General features: G+C 45.8%; 1 protein-coding gene across 5 annotated transcripts in view; it reads left to right on the top strand.

Annotated features, from left to right (window-relative positions):
• Window positions 1-14,393, top strand: part of DCAF5 (DDB1 and CUL4 associated factor 5) — a 106,887-nt gene extending 92,494 nt beyond the window's left edge. For all 5 annotated transcript variants that reach the window (XM_040477515.1, XM_040477514.1, XM_040477517.1 and 2 more), the window contains 2 exons: window positions 2,833-2,960; window positions 9,763-14,393. In XM_040477515.1, the coding sequence (XP_040333449.1) occupies window positions 2,833-2,960; window positions 9,763-11,532 (1,898 nt within the window). In that variant the 3' untranslated portion in view covers window positions 11,533-14,393. The remainder of the gene's footprint in view (window positions 1-2,832; window positions 2,961-9,762) is intronic.
• The last annotated feature ends 9,720 nt before the right edge of the window (window positions 14,394-24,113 follow it).

Raw genomic sequence — 24,113 nt, 5'->3', positions numbered from 1 at the left:
TGCCTGGGTGGCTCAGTCGGTTAAGCATCTGACTCTTGGTTTCAGCTCAGGTCAGGATCTTACAGTTTTGTGAGTTTGAGCCCCCATGTCAGGAGTGTGGAGCCTGCTTGGGATTCTCTTTCTGCCTGTCTCTCTGCCCTTCCCCTACTTGCGATATATGTGTTTCTCTCAAAATAAATAAATAAACTTAAAAAAAATTGCTGCCAAGAAGAGAAATCAGATGAGGTCACATAGCATGGAAGAGCAATAGAAAGTTTTCCCATGGTCTCAATTTACAGATGTGGGTACCCTTTCACTTATTCTGCAAGTCCAAAAGTTACTGTAATTGTATTCCAAATAACCTTTAACAGATTAAGATCAGTTTGGTTGATAAAATTTAGTTCTGTGGTAGTTGATTCTTTAAGACATGAGATGCTCTATCTGTCCTCCTTTGGTGGTATTTATTCTAGAATTGCCCTCTCCTGAAACACTGTCCATTCAACAAGTGCTTACTAAGCAGGTACTTTTTGGTTCAGGCATTGCGCCCCCAGTTCTAGGTACGCAAGAGAGCCAGTTCTACTTTCGTGAACTATTCAGTGTTGGCAATGTCTTGTGGTGATACTATGGAGCTTGTACTCAGGATGCCATTGGATAGAGTCTACCCCTTCCCCTTTCTTAAGTTGATGACTTATAAAAAAAAAAAAAACAACAACCCATATGATAACTGCCAGAAAGATTTAGAAAGATTTTATGAGCTTCAGACTCCATCCCTATTCAAATCCTTTCATCTCTTAAAGGCCACTGTTACAGTGGAAAGGATATTGGGTGTTACAGCCAAACAGGCTCTGGTTCATATCCTGACTCTGCCATTTACTAGCTGTATGGTTAGGAAGAAATCACTCACATTCTCTGAGTCATTTAAATTACTTTTCTTGGAGGCAGTAGGATTAAATAAGAGATCAGTACTAGGTTTAACCCAAAGATTGTTTGCTAAGTGACTACCCCAGCACAGGTATGGGTAGAATTCAGAAGAAAACCATGAATGGGAATGCTACTTTTTGAATCAACCTTATATTAAGAAAAAAAAAAAATCCAAGGGAAATCTTTGGGGGGTGGTAAGATCCCTTTGTTGAGACGACTGGTTTAGATTCCCATGGATCTCTTGTCCTTAATTTTCTCAAGTTTATTTTTATTTTGATTAGGCTCAAGTTACCTTCCCCTCCTCCCACTCCACTCTAGGAACCCAGTACACTCAGGCTGCCTAGGGATTCCCATCATGGCAGCCTACTTTAGTGCTTAACCTTTCCTGATCCATGAAAACACATTTATTCTATGGTCTAGTCACTCTCCAAGGTTTATTAGCAAACTTGATGATGTTGGGTTGAGATATGGATAACTTTAAGTATATTATACATCCTGGATAATTCAAACATTAATAATGTCAACTATGGTGGGAAAATTAGGCAAAGGACGTTTTTGTCACTTACCAAGTAGAATAAGCACCTAGTGCTAGTTAAGTGGGCACTACCAAGGAACAGATCAATGCAGTCTGAAAACTCTCACTGTCATAAAAAAGATACATATGTGCATTGCAATAAAGAGGGATATCTTCCATGAGTCACAAGAGGAATTGTGTCAGGAGGCCAAAAGCAGAAGAAGACACCTTCTCCAGAACCAGATTATGTCTGGAGAAGGGATATTGTTCCTAGTCATTGTCCCTCTAGGACACTGAGATGAGAAATGTCTGGAATGAATGTTTAAACAAGGTGGAGTTGGGAGTGGGGTGGAAGTATATGAAGCCAAGACTGCCTACTGATTGATACTTTGTGCCCTAGTGGTGCCAAGCTCCTGGTAGGGGCTACGATGGTATTCATTGCTTAGATAAACAGACACTTATTTGTTTGTGTCTGAACGCATCACATTTTGCCAGTTGGCTGGGGACACAGGTTGGCTTATGTGTACTAAGCTGTTGTTGCTCAGAAGCAACCTTGTTTAGAACATGGATGTGTATGTTGTGTGTGATGCCCTTACCAGTGAAGTTGAACCTTTGAGATTATTTCAAGTGTATAAATGATGACATCTTCATCTGTGTTATATGTTCCAGGCCTCTGGTGCTTTTCTCAGTCACTGAAGAAGAAAGCCTACAGGACGGTCCTTAAAATACAGCTTTCTATTAGTGGCCTCTTGATTTTAATCCATATGTGACGGTTTTAAGGCCCTTGCTCTAATTCACATTCTTAGTACCTGGGCCCTTCCTATTATGGAAGTGGCCCAGATCTCCTTTCTTTATCCCTAACTCTCCCCATTATCAGGGTAATAAAAGGATTTTTTCCATTATTTTCTCCGTGGTTTTCATATGTTTGTTTTGTTTGCTACCTTCATCATAGAAATTGAGGGCAAGTAGATGAGAGATTTTTCTGTGCATTTAAGTAATTATATGCTTCTGGTTCTGCATGTCCCTGGCTCAGCTGCCTAACTGTTCCCAAGTAGTTCAGTCTCATTTTGCTCATGACTGGCCTTTTCTAAGGTAACACTTGGGTTCTATCTTGGGGATCAAAAACTTGAGAAATGTTTTAAGTGCCTGTGGCTTCATTGACAATGGAATTGCAGGGGGTGGGCGTGGGCAATGCTTACAGGCTAAATAAAGGCTCTTGGTAAGAGCACATATGCTGAGAGAATATTTCATCTTCCCTCTTTCCATAGCAACTTTATCTGTAAGATTAAGCATTCTGCTGATGGCATAGTTAATAAAAAATCTTGGCTCCAGTTCAGAACTGTTTGTCTGCCATTACTGGAACCTCTTTACTTTGCTCCATTTCATCATTTGATTTTTGTTTCCTTCTGTCTTCCCAGGTGGCATTGGTAGGGTGGTCAACGGAGCCTTCATGGTGCTGAAAGGGCATCGGTCTATTGTTAACCAGGTCCGATTTAACCCTCACACCTACATGATCTGCTCTTCTGGCGTAGAAAAGATTATCAAGGTGAGGCATCTTTCCCTTCTAACTTTTTTAAACAAATTATTATAATTCATAATGGGAAGAAACTAGAACAATATATATAGGACCTCATATCTAAACATACTAAAGGTCTATCAAAATTCTCAATTATTTTGGGACACTTGGATGGCTCAGTCAGTAGAGCATACGACTTTTGATCTTGGGGTTGTGAGTTCAAGCCCCACGTTGGACACAGATTACTTTTAAAAACCTCTCGATTATTTTCACATGCTACAAAATACTGAAAAACTGATATTAAAAAGAGTGGTTTAAAACCCTCCTTTCAGGACCTCTTTTAAAAATAGTCACCAGGCTTTGAAACTAGATGCCATTTGTATGCCACTACATTGCCGATAGCTTTTGATCTGGAGTCTGATGAGTTCTGTTTTCCAAACCTCATCTGGAAGCCACCGTCCCCTCAGTTACTCGGGTGCACTTTGCATTAATTGCTATGCTAATATGGCACAGACATAACTAACTGACTGCCAGAAGCATAGCTAAATTGTCTCAGAACATATCAAAAACCACTGCATGTGGTTGTGATTGAAGCTAAACACTTGCATTAGTTGCACATCGACTCAATGAACTGAACCCAGCCAAGGAATGTATTTGGAACCTGCAACCAAGAGACCAAGCCTGGCCTGTGTCCACAGAAGGACATCACTCACATTCCAGTAGTTAGTAACCCTTTTCCACACCGGAGAAAATGAAAGTTTGGGGCAAATGATAAATTCTTCAGGATTCATTGATAACTTGATTTTTAAGTAAGGATGGATGATAATCCCCCCAAAAGATAAAACTCCTCATATTTTATCCTAAGATGACATTGAAAACCAGTTTTCATTTTCTTCTCTTCTTTCCTCCTTCCTTCCTTTTTTCCTCCCTCCCTCCCTCTCTTTTTCCCTTTCCTTTTCTTTTTCTTTTTCTTTTTCTTTTTCTTTAACTATTCAAGTTATATCTGACCAAGGGAAGTTGTCAGAAATGTAATGTTGGAGTATGGGTCGTATTTTTATTTATCCTTAATCCAACTTCCTTTATTTAAGTTTTGTTGGTCCTATGGATCAGGACTGACTTTCATGATTGCACATATTTTTCCACAGACCTGGAGCAGGACTTCTGGATCATTTTTATGGACTTTTTCTTTTTATAGATGATGAGATTTAAATGATAAACTACCCATCTGGGGTTAATTACACAGCTGATTAGCGGTAGTTAGGATAGAGCCCTGTTTCTTGTTCTTCCCAATGTCCTGTCACACTCCCATGCTGGTGGAAGGCCGCAGGCAGCCAGAGGCCCCTGCTAGAGGTGGTCATCTTAAGAGTCCTTCACTGAGCAGTTGTGGAGTTGGCTCTGTCCCTTGGATTGTTTTCTCTTCTCCTTTGGCCGATGACTAATGGGTTGGCACAGTAGCATGTCCTCTCTCGGCCTGGTGACGTCATTCTCTTTCTCAGAGCCCAGCTTGGACATCTCCTTTAGAAGAGAGATTCCTGTTTGGCTATGTACTCTGGGATGCTTCTGTACTTAGTCTCCCCATTTATTGTTTAGTCAACTGGAGGCCTTACCCTAAAGGTCATGTTTGGAAACTAGCCAAGTTCTCAGAGGAGAAAGAGAAGAAAATGTTTTCTCTGGGAGGTTATCCAGACTTAACTATGGAACTCACTGCTTCCAGGTTCCCATGGGGTCTGAATGCTGCCCTACCAAGAGGCCTGATTAGCCATTTGAAACCTTAAGTCAACACAACTGGTGCCCTTGAACAGTTATTTGAGTCTGTTTCCCATCTGTCAAGTAAGGATGCTAACAGTGACTTGCCATCCAGGAGTGCCTTGTGAATTACCTGTGCCTGACAATTTCTGACTATTTTAATAAGTGTCACTTTCCTGCTTGCTATTTCTGAGAGGACCAATGGCCCCAAGAGCATAATGTTTTAGCCCCGTCTGAGCTCTTTTTTCTCTCCACTTCACCTTCTCCCTTGTCCTTTACTGCTGCCTTTTTAACTCAGAGTAGAATCCCTGCTGTCAGGGCCAACCTCTTCTCACCCATAACAGTTTTCTAATTCCCTGAATGTCCACACTGAGCAAATGAGGGGGTTTGTTTTGTATTTAAACACAGAGGGGCAAGATAGGACAAATGCTGACATTTTTTTTCCCTCAAAAACCAGTATTCATTTATTCAATTATGATACTTGTGACATTTATGATATACCTGTGTATGCCATTTGTGCTAGGGCCTATGGGGGAACATAAAGGAAAAAAAAGGTAACGCAGGTCCCCCAGGAATTGATGACCCAGTAGGAGAGACAAGAAGTAAAGATAATGAAAAAATGCAATATCTACATAAGAGATATAAACAAAATGCTCTGGGGGAAAGAGAGTTTTCCCGTCTGTGGTAACCTCAGGCAGGCAATATTTGAACTAGATTTTGAAGAATAAAGACTGTAAAAGGAAGAAGAATAAGATACCAGGAACATTCTAAGTAGAGGGAATGGGTAGTTAATTATTTCATTGAATCAGTAAATATTTATTGATCACTTACAGTGTTCCAGGCATTATACTAAGAAATAATACTCAGAAACAGTGAAGTGTAGGACCTGTTCAGAAAATGATCATGTTTGGCCAAAATGAAGTGCACAAGATGACAGATCTAAGATATAAGGCAGGAAAGCTAGCGAGAGATGGGCCCAGAAGGTCTTGGAAGCCAGATTAGAGAGTGTGGAGAACGCTTGAGTAGCAATTTTAGCTCTCTGTCTGTATAGATTTTCTTGGTAGATGGACAAATTTCTTTTTTTAAATTTTTTTAATGCTTATTATTTGTTTTTGAGAGAGAGAGAGACCAAGCATGAGCAGGAGAGAGGCAAAAAGAGAGGGAGACACAGAATCCGAAGCAAGCTCCAGGCTCTGAGCTATCAGCACAGAGCCTAACATGGGGCTCGAACCAATGAACCATGAGATCCTGATCTGAGCCGAAGTCGGACGCTTAACTGACTGAGCCACCTGGGCACCCCTGACAAATTTCTTAATTTAGTACAGTATCACAAAGAGAAGAAGGCTTAGAGCTGCTACATCAAGCTTGTCATGGTCACCTATGTAGATCAGAACACTTGCTACTTAATTGCTTTCCATTTTGATGATGTTTAAATAAGAATTGAACTGCATCTTTTTCCTCAGCAGCCTTTTTTTTTTTTAATGTTTATTTATTTTGAGGGAGAGAGAATGAGGAGGGGAAGGGCAGAGAGAGAGGGGGAGAAAGAATCCCAAGCAGGCTCCACACTGTCAGCACAGAACCTGATGTGGGGCTTGAATTCATGAACTGTGTGATCATGATCTGAGCCGAAATCAAGACTCAGATGCTTAATGGACTGAGCCACTGCAGGGCCCTACCCTCAGCAGCCTCTTGAACTAAACTTTTCACTGGGCTTGGAAAGGAACCTGCTCATCCCTCCTTTTCTCATGAACCTTGCCCCTAGAGGAGGCATATCTAGCCACATTTAACATGTTAGCAACAGGAAGTTGTGTTTTGGGGGCACCTGGGTGGCTTAGTCGGTTAAGCATCCGACCTCAGCTCAGGTCATGATCTCGTGGTCCTTGAGTTCGAGCCCCACATCGAGCTCTGTGTTGACGGCTCAGAGCCTGGAGTCTGCTTCAGATTCTGTGTCTCCCTCTCTGTCTCTGCCCCTCCCCTGCTCATGCTCTGTCTCTCTCTCACTCTCAAAAATAAAGATTAAAAAAAAAATTTTTAAGGAAGTTGTGTTTTTGTTGCTTTACTTCTGAGTTGTTTCAGTGGAAAGAAATAACCACTTTCACAAATATTTGAAACTGACATTTTAAGGATGAGGACTAAGATAATAGCGACGGTCAGTCCTTCTGATGTTCAAAAGTCTCTCTGAGGATGGGTCTGAGACTTTCTAGTTAAGGTGTTCAGCTGCCAAGTGAAAGAGAAAGCACCATGTTTTGTTGTGCTGTGGTATAGGTTATGTCATTTCGTCATTTTCATTTCTACAGATGAGAAAAGAGGCTTTTGAGAGTGAAGTCATTTGCCCAGGGCTATGTGAGGCCACAGAGCTGGGGTTCCTACCCCTTCTGTCAGCCCCAGCAGCTCTGTGCTACAAGTCCCTTGAGGACTGAAAACTGGCTGTCTGGCATGATGGTTTTGTTTTGCTCTGAATCCTAGGATTGGATAAGACCCATCTAATTCACTGTTTAGATCAGGGGGTTGAGCTTTATCCAAGGTCAACCAGCTAACTAGGAATTGAGTGGGAACCCACACTCAAGTCTCCTGTCTCCTGATCCAGTGGTTTGTTCCATTACTCTAAGCTTCAGGAATGAAAGTCTACCTCAGCTTAATACATTCCAGAGCCCAAATAAAAGCTGACTTTCAGTGTTAATGATTTTCATTCCTGAAGGAAGAAATAGGAGGCTGGGTAATAGATCAGAAAGAACCTAGAAACTGGTTTGTTGGATAGTTGGACCAGCATCCCACCTTCAATATTTTGTACTTCTGTTAACAAATTCTGTGTTTCTGTGATGCACATATAGATTCATCTTTATATTAGATAACATGGTTAGTAACATTTTACCATTTTTAAACTGAGAAAGTAAGAGATCTGGCCCAGAATATAGAATGAGGCCCCAAAAAGTCCTAAGGACTTTGCCTTTGGAATCCCTCCAGTTTCCTTCCTAAGCCACCAAACTTTTCCCTTGGACATTTGTTTGCAGAGATAGTCATTCGTAGCTTGAGCCTGTTGTCGAAGGCCATATCTGAAGGTTTCCCAAACTTTGGGTCTCACGAAGAATTTGAGAATCTCAGAAAAATCCTTTATTTTCTGCTACTTAACTTTTTTTTTTTTTTTTTAAGTTTTTTTTGGGGGGTGCCTGCATGGCTCAGTCAGTTGAGCGTCGGACTTCAGCTCAAGTCATGATCTCACGGTTTGTGAGTTTGAGCCCACATCAGGCTCGCTGCTGTCAGCATGGAGCCTGCTTTGCATCCTCTGTCCCCCTCTCTCTGCCCCCCCCACTTGTGCTCTCTCAAAAATAAATTTTTTTCCTATATTTATTTTTGAGAGAGAGAGTGGGGGTGGCGCAGAGAGAGAGAGGGGGAGAGAGAATCCCAAGTAGGCTCTGCCCTGTCAGCAACAGAGCCCGATGTAGAGCTCAAACTCATGAACCATGAGATCATGACCTGAGCCGAAATCGAGTCAGATGCTTAACAGACTGAGCCACACATGTGCCTCTCCACTATTTTCTAACCGTATACTAGTGTTTCTTAAATGTTGGTCTCTCCTTGTTAAAAATGCAGAGCCCTGGTACCCAGTGGTGATGTAGTGAATCAGAATCTCTAAGGGGGGACTCAGGAGTCAACACTGTTATGACTCTTCAGGTGATTCTTGCGCACTTTGGGTTGTGAGAACCACTACTTAAAACCTCCCCTGGGTCACATAATGAAGATGGAGACGGGAGAACGCCTGAGGAGTTGTGGGCAGGGAACAAAGTCAAAAGAAGAATAAATCTAAAGTAAGAATTGGTGAAAAGAGCTAATTTAGGTTTTTCTAGCCCCTTTTGAACTGGGGATCCTCCAAAGAGATTCTGCCTCCCAGAAGTTACAAGTTAAGCATGGGAAGGGTTGGGCCTCAGGAAAGTGCTCATAAGGAGGTAAATTTGTCCTTGGATAGCTTTGGGGAAGTAAAGGCATTGTCTTGATCCAGGTTAGAGAATGAAGAGCCCTGTTTTCTGGGTTGGGTGCCTAAAGATAGACACCAGCCTGTCAGGCAAGAAAATCGCCTGGAATTTCATCTGAGTTGCCATGGCTACCGGCTGATGTAACTGAGCTTCTGTGAGCTGCTCCATGGACCAGTCTGGCAGTCAGGTGAAGCTAAGCATTCTCATTTGCAATGACAGCTTAATTACCTTGAACTGGATTTTTGCATAACTTATTCCACTTGTAAAGTTGGGCCTTTGCAGTCAGGCACACCTGAGTTTGAGTCCTACCTAGCTCTGCCTAGATCCTCTGGTTGTCAGCCTGTATCTCTGGTGATAGAGTGGAGGCTGTTAAAGGGTGGGGCTCCAGTCTTGGGGTGTATGTCCTACCCATTCCTGTAGCTAACAGAAGAGTTGGGGAACAGGCCAGCAGCAACCTGGTTAAGAGAACCCAGTTTCCTGGGTAACTGATGCCTGCATGTCCAAGAGGGAACTGCAGTGTAGGCAGTTGGCTATTCTTATCAAGCTCCACAAGCAATTCCCATTAGTTAAAAATAGAAATGTTGCAGTTGGGGAGAAGTGGAGTTATAGGCTGAAATACTAACTACCACGGAGGACTGACTGCTGGGTCTGTTTCCACTTTGGAAAAGTGGCACCTCCCTGTGCACAGCTTCAGTCTTCTGAGAGTTTTGAGCACGTTGGCCAATCTTCAAGTCTTCCCCTGCCCTTCAAGATTATGAAGGGGGTTGTTGTAATTTCCACGCTACTAACACAGGAAGCTAAAGGAGAGGGGGCGCTGTAGGGGAGATGGCGTGTTACTGTGCTGCGCTTAGAGACGGGACTTCGCTTTCCCAACACTAGGCTGATGCCGTGTCCTAGACAATGCTTTTTCCAACATCTGACTCTAGAAGCCTGGGTTTTCATGTGTGGCCCACATAATCCGGTCTGGTAAAGAATAAATTTTTAAAACTGGCTAGCAAATCCTGGCTAAATGGCAGGGGAGGGTCCGGAGAAACTCTGCCTTAGTGTTCTTTATCACTACCAGCTTTAGAGTACCTCCCAATCAGGCCTTGGTTTTGTTTTTGCCTTCTGTGCAGATCTGGAGCCCATACAAGCAGCCAGGATGTACAGGAGACCTAGACGGACGGATTGAGGATGATTCCCGCTGCCTCTATACCCACGAAGAATACATCAGCCTTGTGCTGAACAGCGGGAGTGGCCTGTCACACGACTATGCCAACCAGTCCGTGCAGGAAGACCCCCGGATGATGGCCTTCTTTGACTCGTTGGTGCGCCGAGAGATCGAGGGCTGGAGCTCTGACTCCGACAGCGACCTCAGTGAGAGCACTATACTCCAGCTGCACGCTGGGGTCAGCGAACGCTCAGGCTACACTGACTCAGAGTCCTCAGCCTCGCTGCCCCGTTCCCCTCCACCCACGGTGGACGAGAATGCCGACAGCGCCTTCCATCTGGGGCCCCTGCGGGTCACCACCACCAACGCGGTGGCGTCGCCTCCACCGCCGCCCACGTGCGAGGACGCAGCCTCTCGCCAGCAGCGCCTGTCTGCCCTGCGGCGCTACCAGGACAAACGCCTCCTGGCTCTCTCCAACGAGTCCGACTCTGAGGAGAACGCCTGCGAGGTTGAGCTGGACACAGATCTCTTCCCCCGGCCGCGGTCTCCCAGCCCTGAAGACGAGTCCAGCAGCTCCAGCAGCTCCAGCAGCTCTGAGGACCAGGAGGAGCTGAACGAGCGCCGAACCTCCACGCGGCAGCGGAACGCCATGCGGCGCCGACAGAAGACACCCCGGGAAGAGAGGCCCACCCCTGCGAGCAAGCCCGCCAACACCTACATTGGAGAAGACAACTACGATTACCCCCAGATCAAAGTGGATGACCTCTCCTCCTCCCCGACGTCCTCCCCTGAGCGGGGCACTTCCACCCTGGAGATTCAGCCGAGCCGAGCATCGCCAACCTCCGACATAGAGTCGGTTGAACGAAAAATTTATAAAGCTTACAAGTGGCTCCGCTACTCATATATCTCCTACTCAAATAACAAAGATGGAGAGAGCTCCCTCGTGGCTGGGGAGGCCGACGAAGGGAGAGCCGGAACCAGCAACAAGGATAACCCAGCCCCTTCTTCCAGTAAGGAAGCCTGTCTAAGCATGACCATAGCCCAGCGGAACCAGGACCTGCCCCCTGAAGGTCGCAGCAAGGATGCTTTTAAAGAAGGGACTTCTGCTAGAAATCCCAGCAATGGCCCAGGCCATGAGCACAGCAGCCACCCTTGGGCAGAGGCGCCAGAAGATACCTCACAGGACACTAACAATGGTAGCTCTGTAGAACATTCTTTCGAAACCAAGAAGCTCAATGGAAAGGCCCTGAGCAAGGCCCTAAGCAGCCGGGCTGAGGAGCCGCCCTCTCCTCCTGTCCCCAAGGCATCTGGCTCCACTGTCAGCAGTGGGTCTGGCAGCTGTCCCAGGACCCAGTCTGATGACAGTGAGGAGCGGAGCCCCGAAACCATCTGTGCCAACCACAACAATGGACGCTTACACCCCCGCCCCCCTCATCCCCACAACAATGGGCAGAACTTCGGGGAGCTGGAGACAGTAGCCTGCTCTTCCCCAGGACATTCGGACACTGACCATGATAACTTGTCCCTGACAGGGACGCTCCTACACAAAGATTGTTGTGGGTCTGAAATGGCCTGTGAGACCCCCAGTGCTGGAACGAGAGAGGACCCCACTGACCCCCCAGACACAGACAGCAGTAGGGCTGTTCACGGCCACAGTGGCCTCAAAAGGCACCGAATCGAATTGGAAGATACAGATTCAGAGAATTCCTCCTCAGAGAAGAAATTAAAAACATGATAAATACAAAGGGAAAACAAAAAGCTATGAAAAGTAGCTTTACAAAGAAAATTTTTAATCCTGTTTAGTGAACGCAGAGAAAAGGAAAAAAAGTATTAAAGGCACATAAAACCAGGGCCTGAGATTTTGTGTCTGATGCTGCTCCCTTCTATTCAATAATGGGTCTGAATGTTTAGCTGGTCACTGGCTTGTGCTGTGTAAGGAGAGGTGGGGGGGAAATCCAAGTGACTCCTTTCTAGTAAGACTTGAGCATCGCGTACCTGTGCGTTTTGTTAAAGTAAATCCTTGTTGAGACATTTGACTTGTTCTTGTGCGTGTTCACCGGCACGTGTGAGCTCATTGTCTCCGAGGCTTTTCTTTTGGTTCTCCATCGGGAAGGATCAATGGATCTGTATCTTTTGCCATCTCACCTTGTTTACATGCTGTCAGTGTTCTGGTCTTAATGGTGAGTGCCTGCTGAATCCGACTGCCCTGCCAATGAGTTGTGGATTTATGCTGAAAAAATGAAGGGGAGAATGGAAACAAGCCTTCCATGATGGAAGGAACACATGGTTCCTTTCTGAAGGAAACTTTCCTTCCATGTTTTCTCTCAGTAGCACTTCTTCATTGAGCATTTAATGTGGACACACTAAAAGTGAAGTGTTTTTAATGCTAATGGGAGGTTAGCACTTGAGATCAGATTCCAGAGAACGTAGATTCCTGGTCAGCTTCACCCATGGCAAATTGAGCAGTGCTGGGCCACACTCTGTATGGAGGCCATGAACTAGAACTAGTTATGGGGGACTGCTTTAACCAGTTAGGTACTACTTCCTAAGAGGAGCTCTTGAGGCCAGTGGGCACTTCCTTGGCCCTCTGTGATGAAGGGAGGGGGAAAAGGCAGCTCTGAAGAGCTTGGTGCTCAGACGATTTAAGCAGATGTCATAGGTATGTTAATGAAGAAGTGTAGTGAAGAACAGAGTGTGGTGCCATGTTCTTTTAATTCAACCCAAAATGCTTGGTCAGAATTGAAGGAAACTGGCATCTTCCCCCAGGCTTGCAACTAGCAGAGGCTGTGGTGTTCTGACTAGATCCTGCAGAGCAGTAAGCATCTCTAAATAACCGATTCCTGTTGAGTTGGTGTGTTAGGAGGCAGAGAAGAGTCTCTGGTTTAAGGCTCCTGGCTCCTGGCAGAGACTGCATTTCACCGAGAGGGGGAAAGACCAAGAGATTTTCAGCATCACAGTGGTCCATCCTTACAGTCACTTGGTCATAGTTGCACAAAGCAGGAAGACCTAGGGATGACCAGATATCTCGTCAGCACAGATGTCATGAAAAAGCAGAATCGTGGCAAGAAATGAGGAAGAGAGGGAAAGAGGCACACTGTAACTTTTCTTGGGTGCAAATGTGCTAGACCACTTGGGGCGCGGCCAGCATTGGCGTAGAGAGGACCGAATGTGTGACTGATACAGTGTTCCTTTTAGAGGAGGGCCCGTCCTACTGGGACTGGGACCATGTGGAGGATGAAGACTTGGATGAATTTAGGCGCTGGGGGAAGAAAGATTATTTATAAAAGGAAGGTTGTTGATCTCAGCCAAAAGGAGATATCATCTGGCTAAGCTTTGTGAAAGGAAAGACGTGCCTGGTATGTGTGATGTGACTTGGGTATGAAAACACTGTCTTAGGAGAAGGAGATGAGGGACTATGAGTAGCAGTGGAGATGCTTACAATTTAACAACTGTAATCTCACGGGGGCAGTGGGGGGGGTAGTGGGAAAGTGATTCTGTAACTATTAGAATTACTTTGGATTTGTAATGAAAATGGTTCTATGATTTGTCTTTGACTATTCACAGATAATTGTAAATTCTGGTTTTATAAGCCCAAGTCATTTTACATTTGCTTTTCCAAAATTTATTAAATTGGAATTTTTTAATCCTTTATATACAAAAAAAAGATATCATCACTCAGTGTGTGTTTCTCTTCCCCTTCCTAGTCAGCCTCCCTAATCTCTTTGTTTTACCTAATCAAGTAGGTAGCCTCTTCTGATTTCTCTTAGGACAATCCACTGTTCCTAGAGGAAAAGAAGTTAAGTTCCCTTGGGAAACAACCACTTGGTGGTTTTATTGTTTCCAAATGCAGAACTTGGTTTTTCATGTAAAAAGCCTTAATTTCATTTGAGTTCTCCAAAGAGAAGTCAAAGTTCATTCTGGTTCAGTTTTAGTGTTCAAGAAAGATCGTTTTTAGCAAGGATGTCTCCTATCCTTGGGAGAGACTCTTCCCAGCACCCCAGATTCCACTTGCTAGGAGATAAGCCCACAAGACACTCACTGGAACAGGCTGAGAAATGCTTATCTCCATAGCCACTCCACTCTCACTTCCAGAAATCTCCTGTCTTGTGATCGTAGGCCTGGAAACCTGGCAGGAACCACTTCCAGAATCCTTGTGAACTGAGGCCCCAACTTTGGAGGCACATTTGATCCCCAAAGTCTTTCATGATGGTATTTTTACTAGCAGGACAGACGGCACTGATTAGATTAAGAACTATTTGAAAGTGCCTCTTATGTTGTTGTTTTTTTTTTTTTTCCTGTATCCTGTATATAAATTTTTTAAGTGGCTGGTCCAGAGAGGTAAAACCGTTTCTTTCCACTTTATTTTCTGCCTGGTTTTGTAAGTAATTCCTGTGTCTCTAGGACAGCAGTAAATGAGTTGGCTTGGGGCAAAAGAAGGTTGCAACTGTGCTTGATTTACTAAGCCAGGAATCCCTTGTTTGTCAAGGTGCCTTCCTCTGCTGAAGCCTTACCTCCTCACAAGCCCCTCCTCTTGTGACTCCCAGCAACGCTAGCTCTTCTCTTGTGTATATGCAAATAAACCTATTATTCACTTCTCACGGCTTCCTCTTCTCTTCCAGGGAAGACTTGGTTGCTTAGACACCCCCGATCCTTCATTTCTTTCCTGTTTTAATTCTCGCCTAGTTGAAACTCAATTCAAAGCCACTCTGAAGACTAGAAGAAAAACTGTGGTACTCTACATCCATGCCAATGGTCATTGCCACTTCTAGGTATGGGACAAAGGTCACATCTGGACAATAAAATGTAGGGTAGGAGGAGGTATCTACTTGGTCTCCTTTCGCAGGCTTGCGTGGACTCAGAATAGTGAGATCCTGGAATTAACCCTTTTATTGGCTGGAACGGAGGGAGTGATGCAGTGAAGTAACATTACGAACGGCCCCAAAAGAAAGTTTTTGATGTTTCCAGATAACAAGTTGCTTTTCCTGCCCTGTTTCAGGCATGCTTTGCAAGCGTTTTCCTTAAAAAAAAAAGAAGAAGAAAAGACCTTCCATATCTTGCCTGTAAAGCTGCCGCTTTTAGTTAACTGAAAAATTCTTGCCAACCAAGACTCTTGTGAGGAAGATAGACACTTCTAAAGGAAGGCCATCCACCTCTTACGATCTAAGCAAGGCAGTGGGCCAGGGTTGAAACACTAAGGTGAAGTGAGGCTCCATGAGTCCAGACTTGCCTACAGCAGCAAGATAATGGCTTTGGACAACCTATGCAGTTCTCTCAGGTGGGATATTTCAGTCCAAGTGCTCATTTGTGCTTGAGCACTCATACCGGAATGAAAGAACATGAATTCAGGTGGCTTGGAAGTAATTTTGAATTATTTCACATGTAACAAGAAAACTGTAAAAAGAAATGTGAACCATGTGCACACTAATTGCAATTCACTCTTAGTGCAAAGGTGGTAAGATGGCTCTCAGAACTGGAGGCTGAGAGGGATGCCTGGGTGGCTCAGTCTGTTAAGAGTCTGACTTCGGCTCAGGTCATGATGTGGCAGTTCAAGAGTTAGAGCCCCACGTCGGGCTCTGTCTTAACAGCTCAGAGCCTGGAGCCTGCTTCGGATTCTGTGTCTCCCTTTCTCTACCCCTCCCCCACTCACACTCTTTCTGGCTCTCTCAAAAATAAATAAGCATTTAAAAAAAAAAAAAAAAGAACGGAGGCTCAGAGACAAAGATGAACTTCCCTGGGGCCAGCAATGACATGGCAAGAGAACAGCTGCAGGGTTGCTCCACTCCACTCCCTCAACGGGGTTACCTTGAGCTGTGCAGAAGGGTCCTTTGGGGCTTGTTGACAAGACAGTCCCATTGTAAGGAAATGGGATATCTAGTATTTCAAATTACTGAAGTTGGGAAACGAGCTCCTTTCTGGAACCCAAAGCCATGAGCTAATGGAATGTTCCAGTTGAAGTATAGAATGCTAGCTTCCAAGTCTCTTTCTAGCTGGCTTTGTTAGTACCCCCACCAAGGCTGGAGAAAGGCAATAAACCACGAAGATATCTGGGTGCCAACCCAGGATCCTTAGGCATGAGAGACGTTTTTGTGGTCGAGGGAAGACTGCAAGGGAAGAAATGAATGCTAGGTGAGTTCAGCAGCTTTCCAGATCCACAGAACTAGCACTGAACATGTCACGGACTGGCCTCTAAAACACTTGGTTATCAAGATTCCCCAGAATCCCCAAGTAATTGCTTCATTTCGAATGGAAGTCAAGGGGAGCCCTGCTGGCTCAGTTGGTGGACCGTGTGACTCCATATTAGGGTCATCAGTTTGGGCCCCACATAGGGCGTAAAAGATTACTTAAAAATGTTAAAAAATAAATAAGAATATAATGGAAGCCCATAAACATGCAGGATTGGTTTGGGAGAAATTCTCTTTGCCAGAATGCATTCATTCCATGAAATAATGATCGTATAATGACCTGAACACCAACACACTTAAGCATGCCCAAACACCAGATGAGTGTGTGGCTACTGGAGATTGCATAGGTTTTTATAGGGTAACAAGCATCCCCTTGACCACTTCTAGACTGGTTAGTGATGATATTTGAGGCCTACCCCCACCACCATTTCTTACTTTCTTTTCATGTCAATGTTTTCTAACATTTCTAGTCTCTCTAAGACCCTACCTTAAATTGTTAAACCTTACTTCTTTTCTTTTCCTCCTAAGAGAGACCTGTGACTTGGCTGGAAATGGCATTGAACTAGCAAAATAAGTGGATTCTATACTAGTTCTTTTTTTTTTTTTAATGTTTATTTATTTTTGAGACAGAGAGACAGAGCATGAACAGGGGAGGGGCAGAGAGAGAGGGAGACACAGAATCTGAAACAGGCTCCAGGCTCTGACCTGTCAGCACAGAGCCCGACGCGAGGCTCAAACTCACGGACTGCGAGATCATGACCTGAGCCAAAGTCGGCCGCTTAACCGACTGAGCCACCCAGGCACACCCTATACTAGTTCTTAAGTGGAGTAGCTGCATGAGGCTTAGGCAAGTCACACAAACTCTTGGAAACTGAAATATAGATCCCTCTCAGCTCTAAAATTGGGTTCCTTCAATTCCATGGGCCCTCTAGATCCCGTTCTGTGGAGTTCTCCTTCCTGAGGCATCCCTATAGTGTCTACCAGAACCAACTGGTGAGCAGGATCTTTGGCAAGTGTTCAACTGCTCAGAGCCTGAAGCTCCTCATCCATAAAAGGGGAGAGAGTGGCTATTTCAGCACATTGTTAGAGGGTTAAATGAGCATAGATATAAATATAGCTTAGGGGGTGCCTGGGTGGTTCAGTCGGTTAACCGTCCAACTTCGGCTCAGGTCATGATCTCGCGGTTCGCAAGTTTGAGCGTCATGTTGAGCTCTGTGCTGACAGCTCAGAGCCTGGAGCCTGCTCTGGATTTTCTGTCTCCCTCTCTCTCTGCCCCTCGCCTGCTCACACTGTCTCTCTCTCTCAAAAATAAACACCAAAAAAAAAAAAAAAAAAATATATATATATATATATATATACACACACACATATATATATGTATATATGTGTGTGTGTGTGTGTGTGTGTGTGTGTATATATGTATATAGCTTAGGACAGTGCCAGATGTATACTAAGCACTAAAATGGTTGCTGTCATTAACACATCCTCTTTCATTGCTTATTGTTAATAACGTGTATGCCACCTAGAAGGCTTTTTTGAATGAGGTATGCCAAGGAATATGGAAAGTAAGTTCTCCCTCAGAGAAAGAATTTACTGTTTATTAGCAAACCTTAATCTGAAGCCATAGGAAAAGAATACATTATCCCCATTATAGTGGACCTGCCTAAAGCAGAGTCTAGGGCCTTGGACATCACCTGCAATTTAGGAAGCCAGCTATCTAAAGGCTGTGAGCTGAGAGCTTAAGAAAAAGGGCAGGCCTGGCTGGGGCCTCACATTTCCTTGCTTAGGACAGCAAGTCTGCAGGAGGCAGGGAAGGAGTGGCAGATTTCATTAAACTGTAGTCTTAGTATGGTGGTGCTGGAGATGACCCAGACCTCAGGAGCTGGGACAGCAAACTTCTCTCTGGCCTTCAGAGCTGAAATTCCCCAATCTGGCTTTAGACCAGCCCCAGAAGATCAGGAAAGTGGCAAGCCATGGAAATGCTCTGTGTTTGTACCAAGGAAAAGTTTTGATCAGAGTTTTCCACGCAAGATTGTTTCGTGTGTGTGTGTGTGTGTGTGTGTGTGTGTGTGTGTCTAATATTCTATAACATCTGATTCAAGAAAAAGCTAAGCCACAGCAAAACCAACAGTGGTCTGATTAGGCCAGGGGGCAAAAGGGTCAGAGTTCAGTCCCAGCCCACCCACCCCTCAGGGCAGATCTGGAATAGAGATCTAAGAGCATGTGCATGGCACTTGGAGAGGACAGGCAGAGAAACATGAGACAGGAGGGTTTTGAATTGCTGGTGGAAAGAGGCAGTGGAATTATACTTGGGGGAAAAAGCTTTTCAAATGGAACATGTTTGCCGGAAGAGAAGCCAGAGCAAGGGTTAGGGAGACTGGGAGGACATCAGAAGTGTTTGGGCCCAAATTAGCATTTTTGACCTGATCCTGAAAGAGGTGGGGGGTGGTCAGCTACATCATCCGTTTCAATCCCCTCATGTTAGGGGTAAAATGGCTTGGCCTGGTCTCTGAGGCTAGTACTCTCCTCACATCTTGCTGCTCCTAATGTGGGTTTTTGTTTGGGCGGAGGAGCTCACCTTGATCTCCTCACCCTCACCCAGCGTGACTCCAGGCTCCGATTATAGTATGCAGCAGCAGCAGGGATTGAAAATGGCTGGCAAGGAGGCAGGGCGAAGAGAGAAGAGGCTTGTGCAAAGGAAAAACCAGGTCAGCCTAGCTTGGACCACACTCACCACCCAGAAAATCGACACACGGTCCCTTAGACTAATGTGACCTGTCCCTGCACTGTTCAGCAACTCTGACCCCTCCTGTATTATGAATGCCTTCCTGATGTTTCAGCCCCTGGAGATGTCGATAAATCCCTTGGAAGACTTTCAGAGATGAGCAGCAAACAGGCTGGGTGACCGGAAAAAAAGATAAAAGGGACCAGAAGGTAGCAGCTGAGGTTTGAGGTATGCAGGGACTGAAGAATGGAACAGACGGTTTCCAGTTGTTAGCATGCCAGGACCAAAGAGGATGGAACAAATTTTAAATGGTATCTGCCCAGTTGCAGGCCCAGGAAGACGGGTTCAAATCACTGTGTTCTTCTTAGCTGTTGGGTTCTGGTGAGATTTTTTTCTTTGAAAACAAGCTGGGAGAAGCAGCATACAGCTCTGATCCCTTTATCTTTATTCCAGTTTTAAACTCTCCTGCCCAAAGGGAACTCCTGCATTTTGTTCCTCAAGCAGCTGCCTGGACTGGAATTTCCTGGGCAGGAGCTGTCAGGCTTGGCCTTCCTGGGGAAGGCCAGAACAGCTGCTGGAGACTCGGCCTCATCCCAAGTCTGTGCGACTGTGGGGCAAGGGGTGGCACGAGGGCAAGCGTGTCCTTCTGCTCAGGCCAGTGTCCAAATCCTGCAGCTCCCCTAGCTTGTGCTTCCGTGGGGAGACCCATGAGGATGTCCCAGGCATGGGCTCCTGTTGAATCAGGGTATTCCTTGTGAGGCCAGTTGAGTCCAGTCAGCAGCTCCATCCGACCCACTGACTTCTCTCTCCTCCCGATTTGAGGTCCAGTCAGCAACCTTCCTTCCTCCTCAGACCAGCAGGTGTGCTTGAGACGTCCCTGAGGCGTGGGGTTTGGATCCCCTGCCTGAACATCTACACTGCTTTTTACCTCTTTTGGTAAAAAGCAAGTTCTTGGATTCCAGTTGGTAGAAAGGGAAGAGGAGGGTTGGCTGGGCTGATCCTGATGCTGGTGCACTGGACAACAGGGGCAAGGGGGAGCCAGGAGGAGGGACAGGAACATGAAAAGGCAGAGGACCAAGGTGAGGCCTGGGGGTCTCCTTTGGAAAGAAGTCACACTTCTGATACAGACTTGAGTGATTGGAGTAGCAGACCTGTAAGGCCAAGCTCTGGCATCATTCAAGGTGATCAGCTTATTTGTGTACAGTGAGATCATTTAGATTTTGTTTTTAATTGAATTGAAATTGGCTCCTGTGATTGCTGATGCAGTGATAGATCAAAGACTGCCATATCAGACTTTGGTGCCTGTGGGGCGAGGGACAAGGCCTTGGCAGTCAGGAAGGGGACCTTTGGGGCACCTGCCTGGCTCCGTCTGTAGAGAAGGCAACTCTTGATCTCGGAGTTGTGAGTTTCTTTTATTTTTTTAATTTTTTTTTTAACGTTTATTTATTTTTGAGACAGAGAGAGACAGAGCATGAACAGGGGAGGGTCAGAGAGAGGGAGACACAGAATCTGAAACAGGCTCCAGGCTCTGAGCTGTCAGCACAGAGCCCGACGTGGGGCTCGAACTCACAGACCGCGAGATCATGACCTGAGCCGAAGTCGGCCGCTTAACCGACTGAGCCACCCAGGCACCCCAGAGTTGTGAGTTTCAAGCCCCACGCTGGGTGTAGAGATTACTTAAAATCTTCAAAAAAAAAAAAAAAAAAAAAGGAAGGCTGGCCAGGCCAGCCAGGATCACCTGACCTCACAATAGGCGATGGCCTCTTCAATTCCTGGACGGTGCTCAAGCTCCAAGGTTCCCACCTTTAAGATTTGGAATGATGGGAAGCCTCAAGATTACCTCCAGGCACCCGAGGGCAAGACTATCCCTAGGCTTCTGCAGCCTGTGGCGTGCCTATCCCTGAGGGCTGCCCTTCACTGTGGTCTGCATGGCTGGCACCTCCTGGAACTGTGGGACACACAGCCGTGTACCTGCTCAGCCATACACCACAGCCCCGCAAGCTCCATCAGGTGGAATGCCCAGTCCAGAAAGGGAGGCATTTGAGCTCCACGGCTCTCCTCCTCTATTCTCTCCCTGCCCCCATGCTGAGTATACCATGGGTTCTGTCCCCAGAGCTCTGCACGTTCCCCTACCCAGTCTTCCTTCCTTTCCCCTTTTCTGACAGGGCCACCAGCCCCACGACCAGCCGGGCTTGGGAGCCTGCATAGTGGGTGGGGGGAAGTAGGGGATGTGGAGGGAAAACCTGAGGCCAGCGCAAATCTGTCACACCTGCCGAGCCCCACAGTCACAGGGACTTTCTTCCTCTCAGTCCCTAGTGTGACTTTAAGCCCTCAGAGTGGCTTAGCTGCCCAGTTCCCCAGGCTGCTTCTGCTGTTCAATCTACCTCTCTCAAGGGCACACTGTGGGGCCCTCTTTGAGGGGCTGTGCGGTCAGAGAGCTGGACTGAGAAACAGCTTCTGCGTCGACCCTGCTTTCTCATGCCCAGTCCCTCCTTTGCTCTTTCCTGCCCACTTCTGGGCGTTTCTCTCCAGCTGCTGCTTCCCCTCAGTTCCAGCAGAGAGGGAACTAACAAGCTTATTCCATCTGTAAACTGTCTCCTGAGCCCTGTGTCCCCTCTCCTGGTGCCAAGAAACCTCCTTCCCTAATGCTCTGAGTCAGAGCCCAGTCACCTTAGAATAGCAGAAGTAGTGAGTCAGGGAGAGATGAGGGCCCCGGGTGGGGTGGAAAGTGGGGGTCCAAACTAGCCTGGGGAAGTACAAAGCAAGGCTAGAGAGACTTAGGTAAACTTTGCCTTGTGACATGGGCCAGGTCACTTAACGCTTTTGAACCTCAATTTCTTCATACACAAAGTTGAGCAGAGTCTTCCCTTGTGGTGCTATTTGTTGTGTGGGTTAGTGAAAGTACATGGAAAGCACCTCACACAACGTCCAGCATGCAGGAGGCTTTGGATAAGGAAGGAGGCCTGTCCTCCTAATCATGTCTTCTTTCAGGTCCGGTGACCTGCTGACCTTTTGGCCCCGTGTCCACGATGCTGGTGTTAAACAGAATGTTCAGGACGAGTGGAAGTAGGGAGTCCTGGTGACTTCTCCAAAGATGTCCTCTCCTCCTGTCTATTCCCTCTCAGCATTTGTGAGACGCGACACTGGAAATGAAGCTCGGCGTCACGAAATGCTGGGTTCTCTTTTTGTCCTAAATACTTCCAAGTAAGGCCAGCCACAGAAGCTGCTCCACAGAGGTAGAATTTGAAAACCACCAGCTGGGGAGGCAAAAGAAGTAGCAGAGTGCCAGGCCGAGGAAGCAGGAAGTGCAGCCATTGGGTCCCCTCCCAGCTCCCTGCAGGGCCCTCCTAGGGGCTTGTGGGGACTGGCCAGAGACCTTCGGTCTGTCCAGCAGGAGTATGGCCTTCACTTTCAGAAAAGCCCGTTCACAAGAAATCCAAATGTAGGAAACCAAAATGAGGACAAAAGGATTCACATTACATACAAATGGATTCTTTGCAAAAGGCTTCTGATGACGCCCTTCTGCTGTGTAGAAAGAGGCACCCTTGGGTGTAGGCGCATAAGGTAGGCTCTGAGTGAATACTTTACCCACCACTCCTCTTCAGTAGACTGTCCGTGATCTGTTCATCCCGAGCTTTGTGGGGATGGCTGATCATCCTCAAATGTAGGCACTTGCCCGTGGAAGAAATTTCTCATGTTCTGCTATCCATAAGGATTTTAATCTCTCTCTCAGAAGTCACTGAAATCAGAACTAGAAATTCCCAGTGGGTCATCTGAACCCTCCCTTTCCTTGCCGTTCCTTGGCACTCCTGAGTGCTGGCCAGGGTTTCAGGAGTCAGATACCTTCCCAGTTACAAAATGAGAAAATCATCTTTATACGGTCAAAGATCTTTGTACCCCAAGAACAATGCAAAGTTTTTAGAACAGTAAATTTCCTTCGGAATTTTAATCCACAAGGGGTAAAGAACAACCCTACTTTATGAGACCAGAATATTTAAGTGGAGTCGGTGTTAAGTTAGAAACTTAGCGAAGTATGAGACAAGAAATAAAAAGATACGAGAAATAAAATTCTATCTCTATCCTTCAGCAGGCACGGTGCATCTCAGTACTGGTGTCCTGTGGCTTTGCGAGGCTGGATGGCAAATGTATGTCTTGGTTCTTATTTCTCTGTGGGAAAAGTGGATGAAAACAATTCCGTCTCCTCCTCGTGTCCCCAATCTTGTTGCCCGCCGGCACTACTCAAAGTAAGTATGTACATATTCTGTGTCCCAACAATCCGTTCCTGGACATATATTCTAGACATTCTCACCAAGCTCCTGAAGGCGACGTGTACCAGGATGTCCATTGTGGGTTTGTGTGTGGTGCCACGGAAGTATTTGTCCCTGTGGGAAGAGGTGTGCAAAATGTAGCAGCCCGCCCCTGAGGGCCACACAGAGTTGGCAGTAATGGATCAGATGTACTGCTCGTGGCAACATAGATGGATCCTCAAAACACAATGCTGAGTGAGGAAAGGAAAACAGAAGAACCATAACACTATACCATGTAGGCAAATGAAAAATGCACGCACCCAAGAGGCACCTTTATCATAAACACACAAAACAAAAGACACATATCACATACACTGGAACTATAACCTGTGGAGGAAGGAGAATGACATGAGTGCATAAATAAACCAAGAGAAGAGAGGGCCGCACAAAAACATGTTGGTGAATGTTCATAGAAGAATTATGCACAGCCCTCAGAAAGTGGAAACAACCCAAATGTCCACCAACTGGTGAATGGACAAATAAAATGTGGTATATCTGTACAATGCAGTATTATTTGGCCATAAACAGGAATGAAGTGCTGACACAGGCTACAACCTGGATGACTTTTGAGGACCATCATGCTAAGGGGAAGAAGCCAGTCACAAAAGACCACACATCCTGCGTATTCCATTTCTATGAGATATCAGGAATAGACAAATCTAAAGAAACTAAGTAGATAAAGGTTACCTGGGGCCAGCGGTGATGAAAATGTTCTTTTTTTTTTTTTTAACATTTTTTAAGTTTATTTACTTATTTTGAGAGAGACAGAGCACAAGTGGGGAGGGCACAGAGAGAAGGAAAGAGAGAGAATCCCAAGCAGGCTCCGCACCATCAGCACAGAGCCCAGTGTGGGGCTGGAACTCACGAACTGTGAGATCATGACCTGAGCCATAATCAAGAGTTGGACCCTTCACTGACTGCTCCACACAGGGGCCCCCATAATGAAATGTTCTAAACTTAGATTGTAGTGATGGTACAACTCAGTAATATACTAAAAACCATTGTACACTTTAAATGGGTGTTTCATGGTATGTGAATTGTACCTCAATAAAGATATTTAAGAAGAGAGACAGAAGGGGGAGAGTATGCTCACATGGTTGCC

The sequence above is a fragment of the Herpailurus yagouaroundi genome, unplaced genomic scaffold, assembly GCF_014898765.1.
Source record: "Herpailurus yagouaroundi ecotype Mexico unplaced genomic scaffold, PumYag 141, whole genome shotgun sequence".
Lineage (NCBI taxonomy): Eukaryota > Metazoa > Chordata > Mammalia > Carnivora > Felidae > Herpailurus > Herpailurus yagouaroundi.
This window is presented reverse-complemented; position numbering and strand designations above follow the sequence as displayed.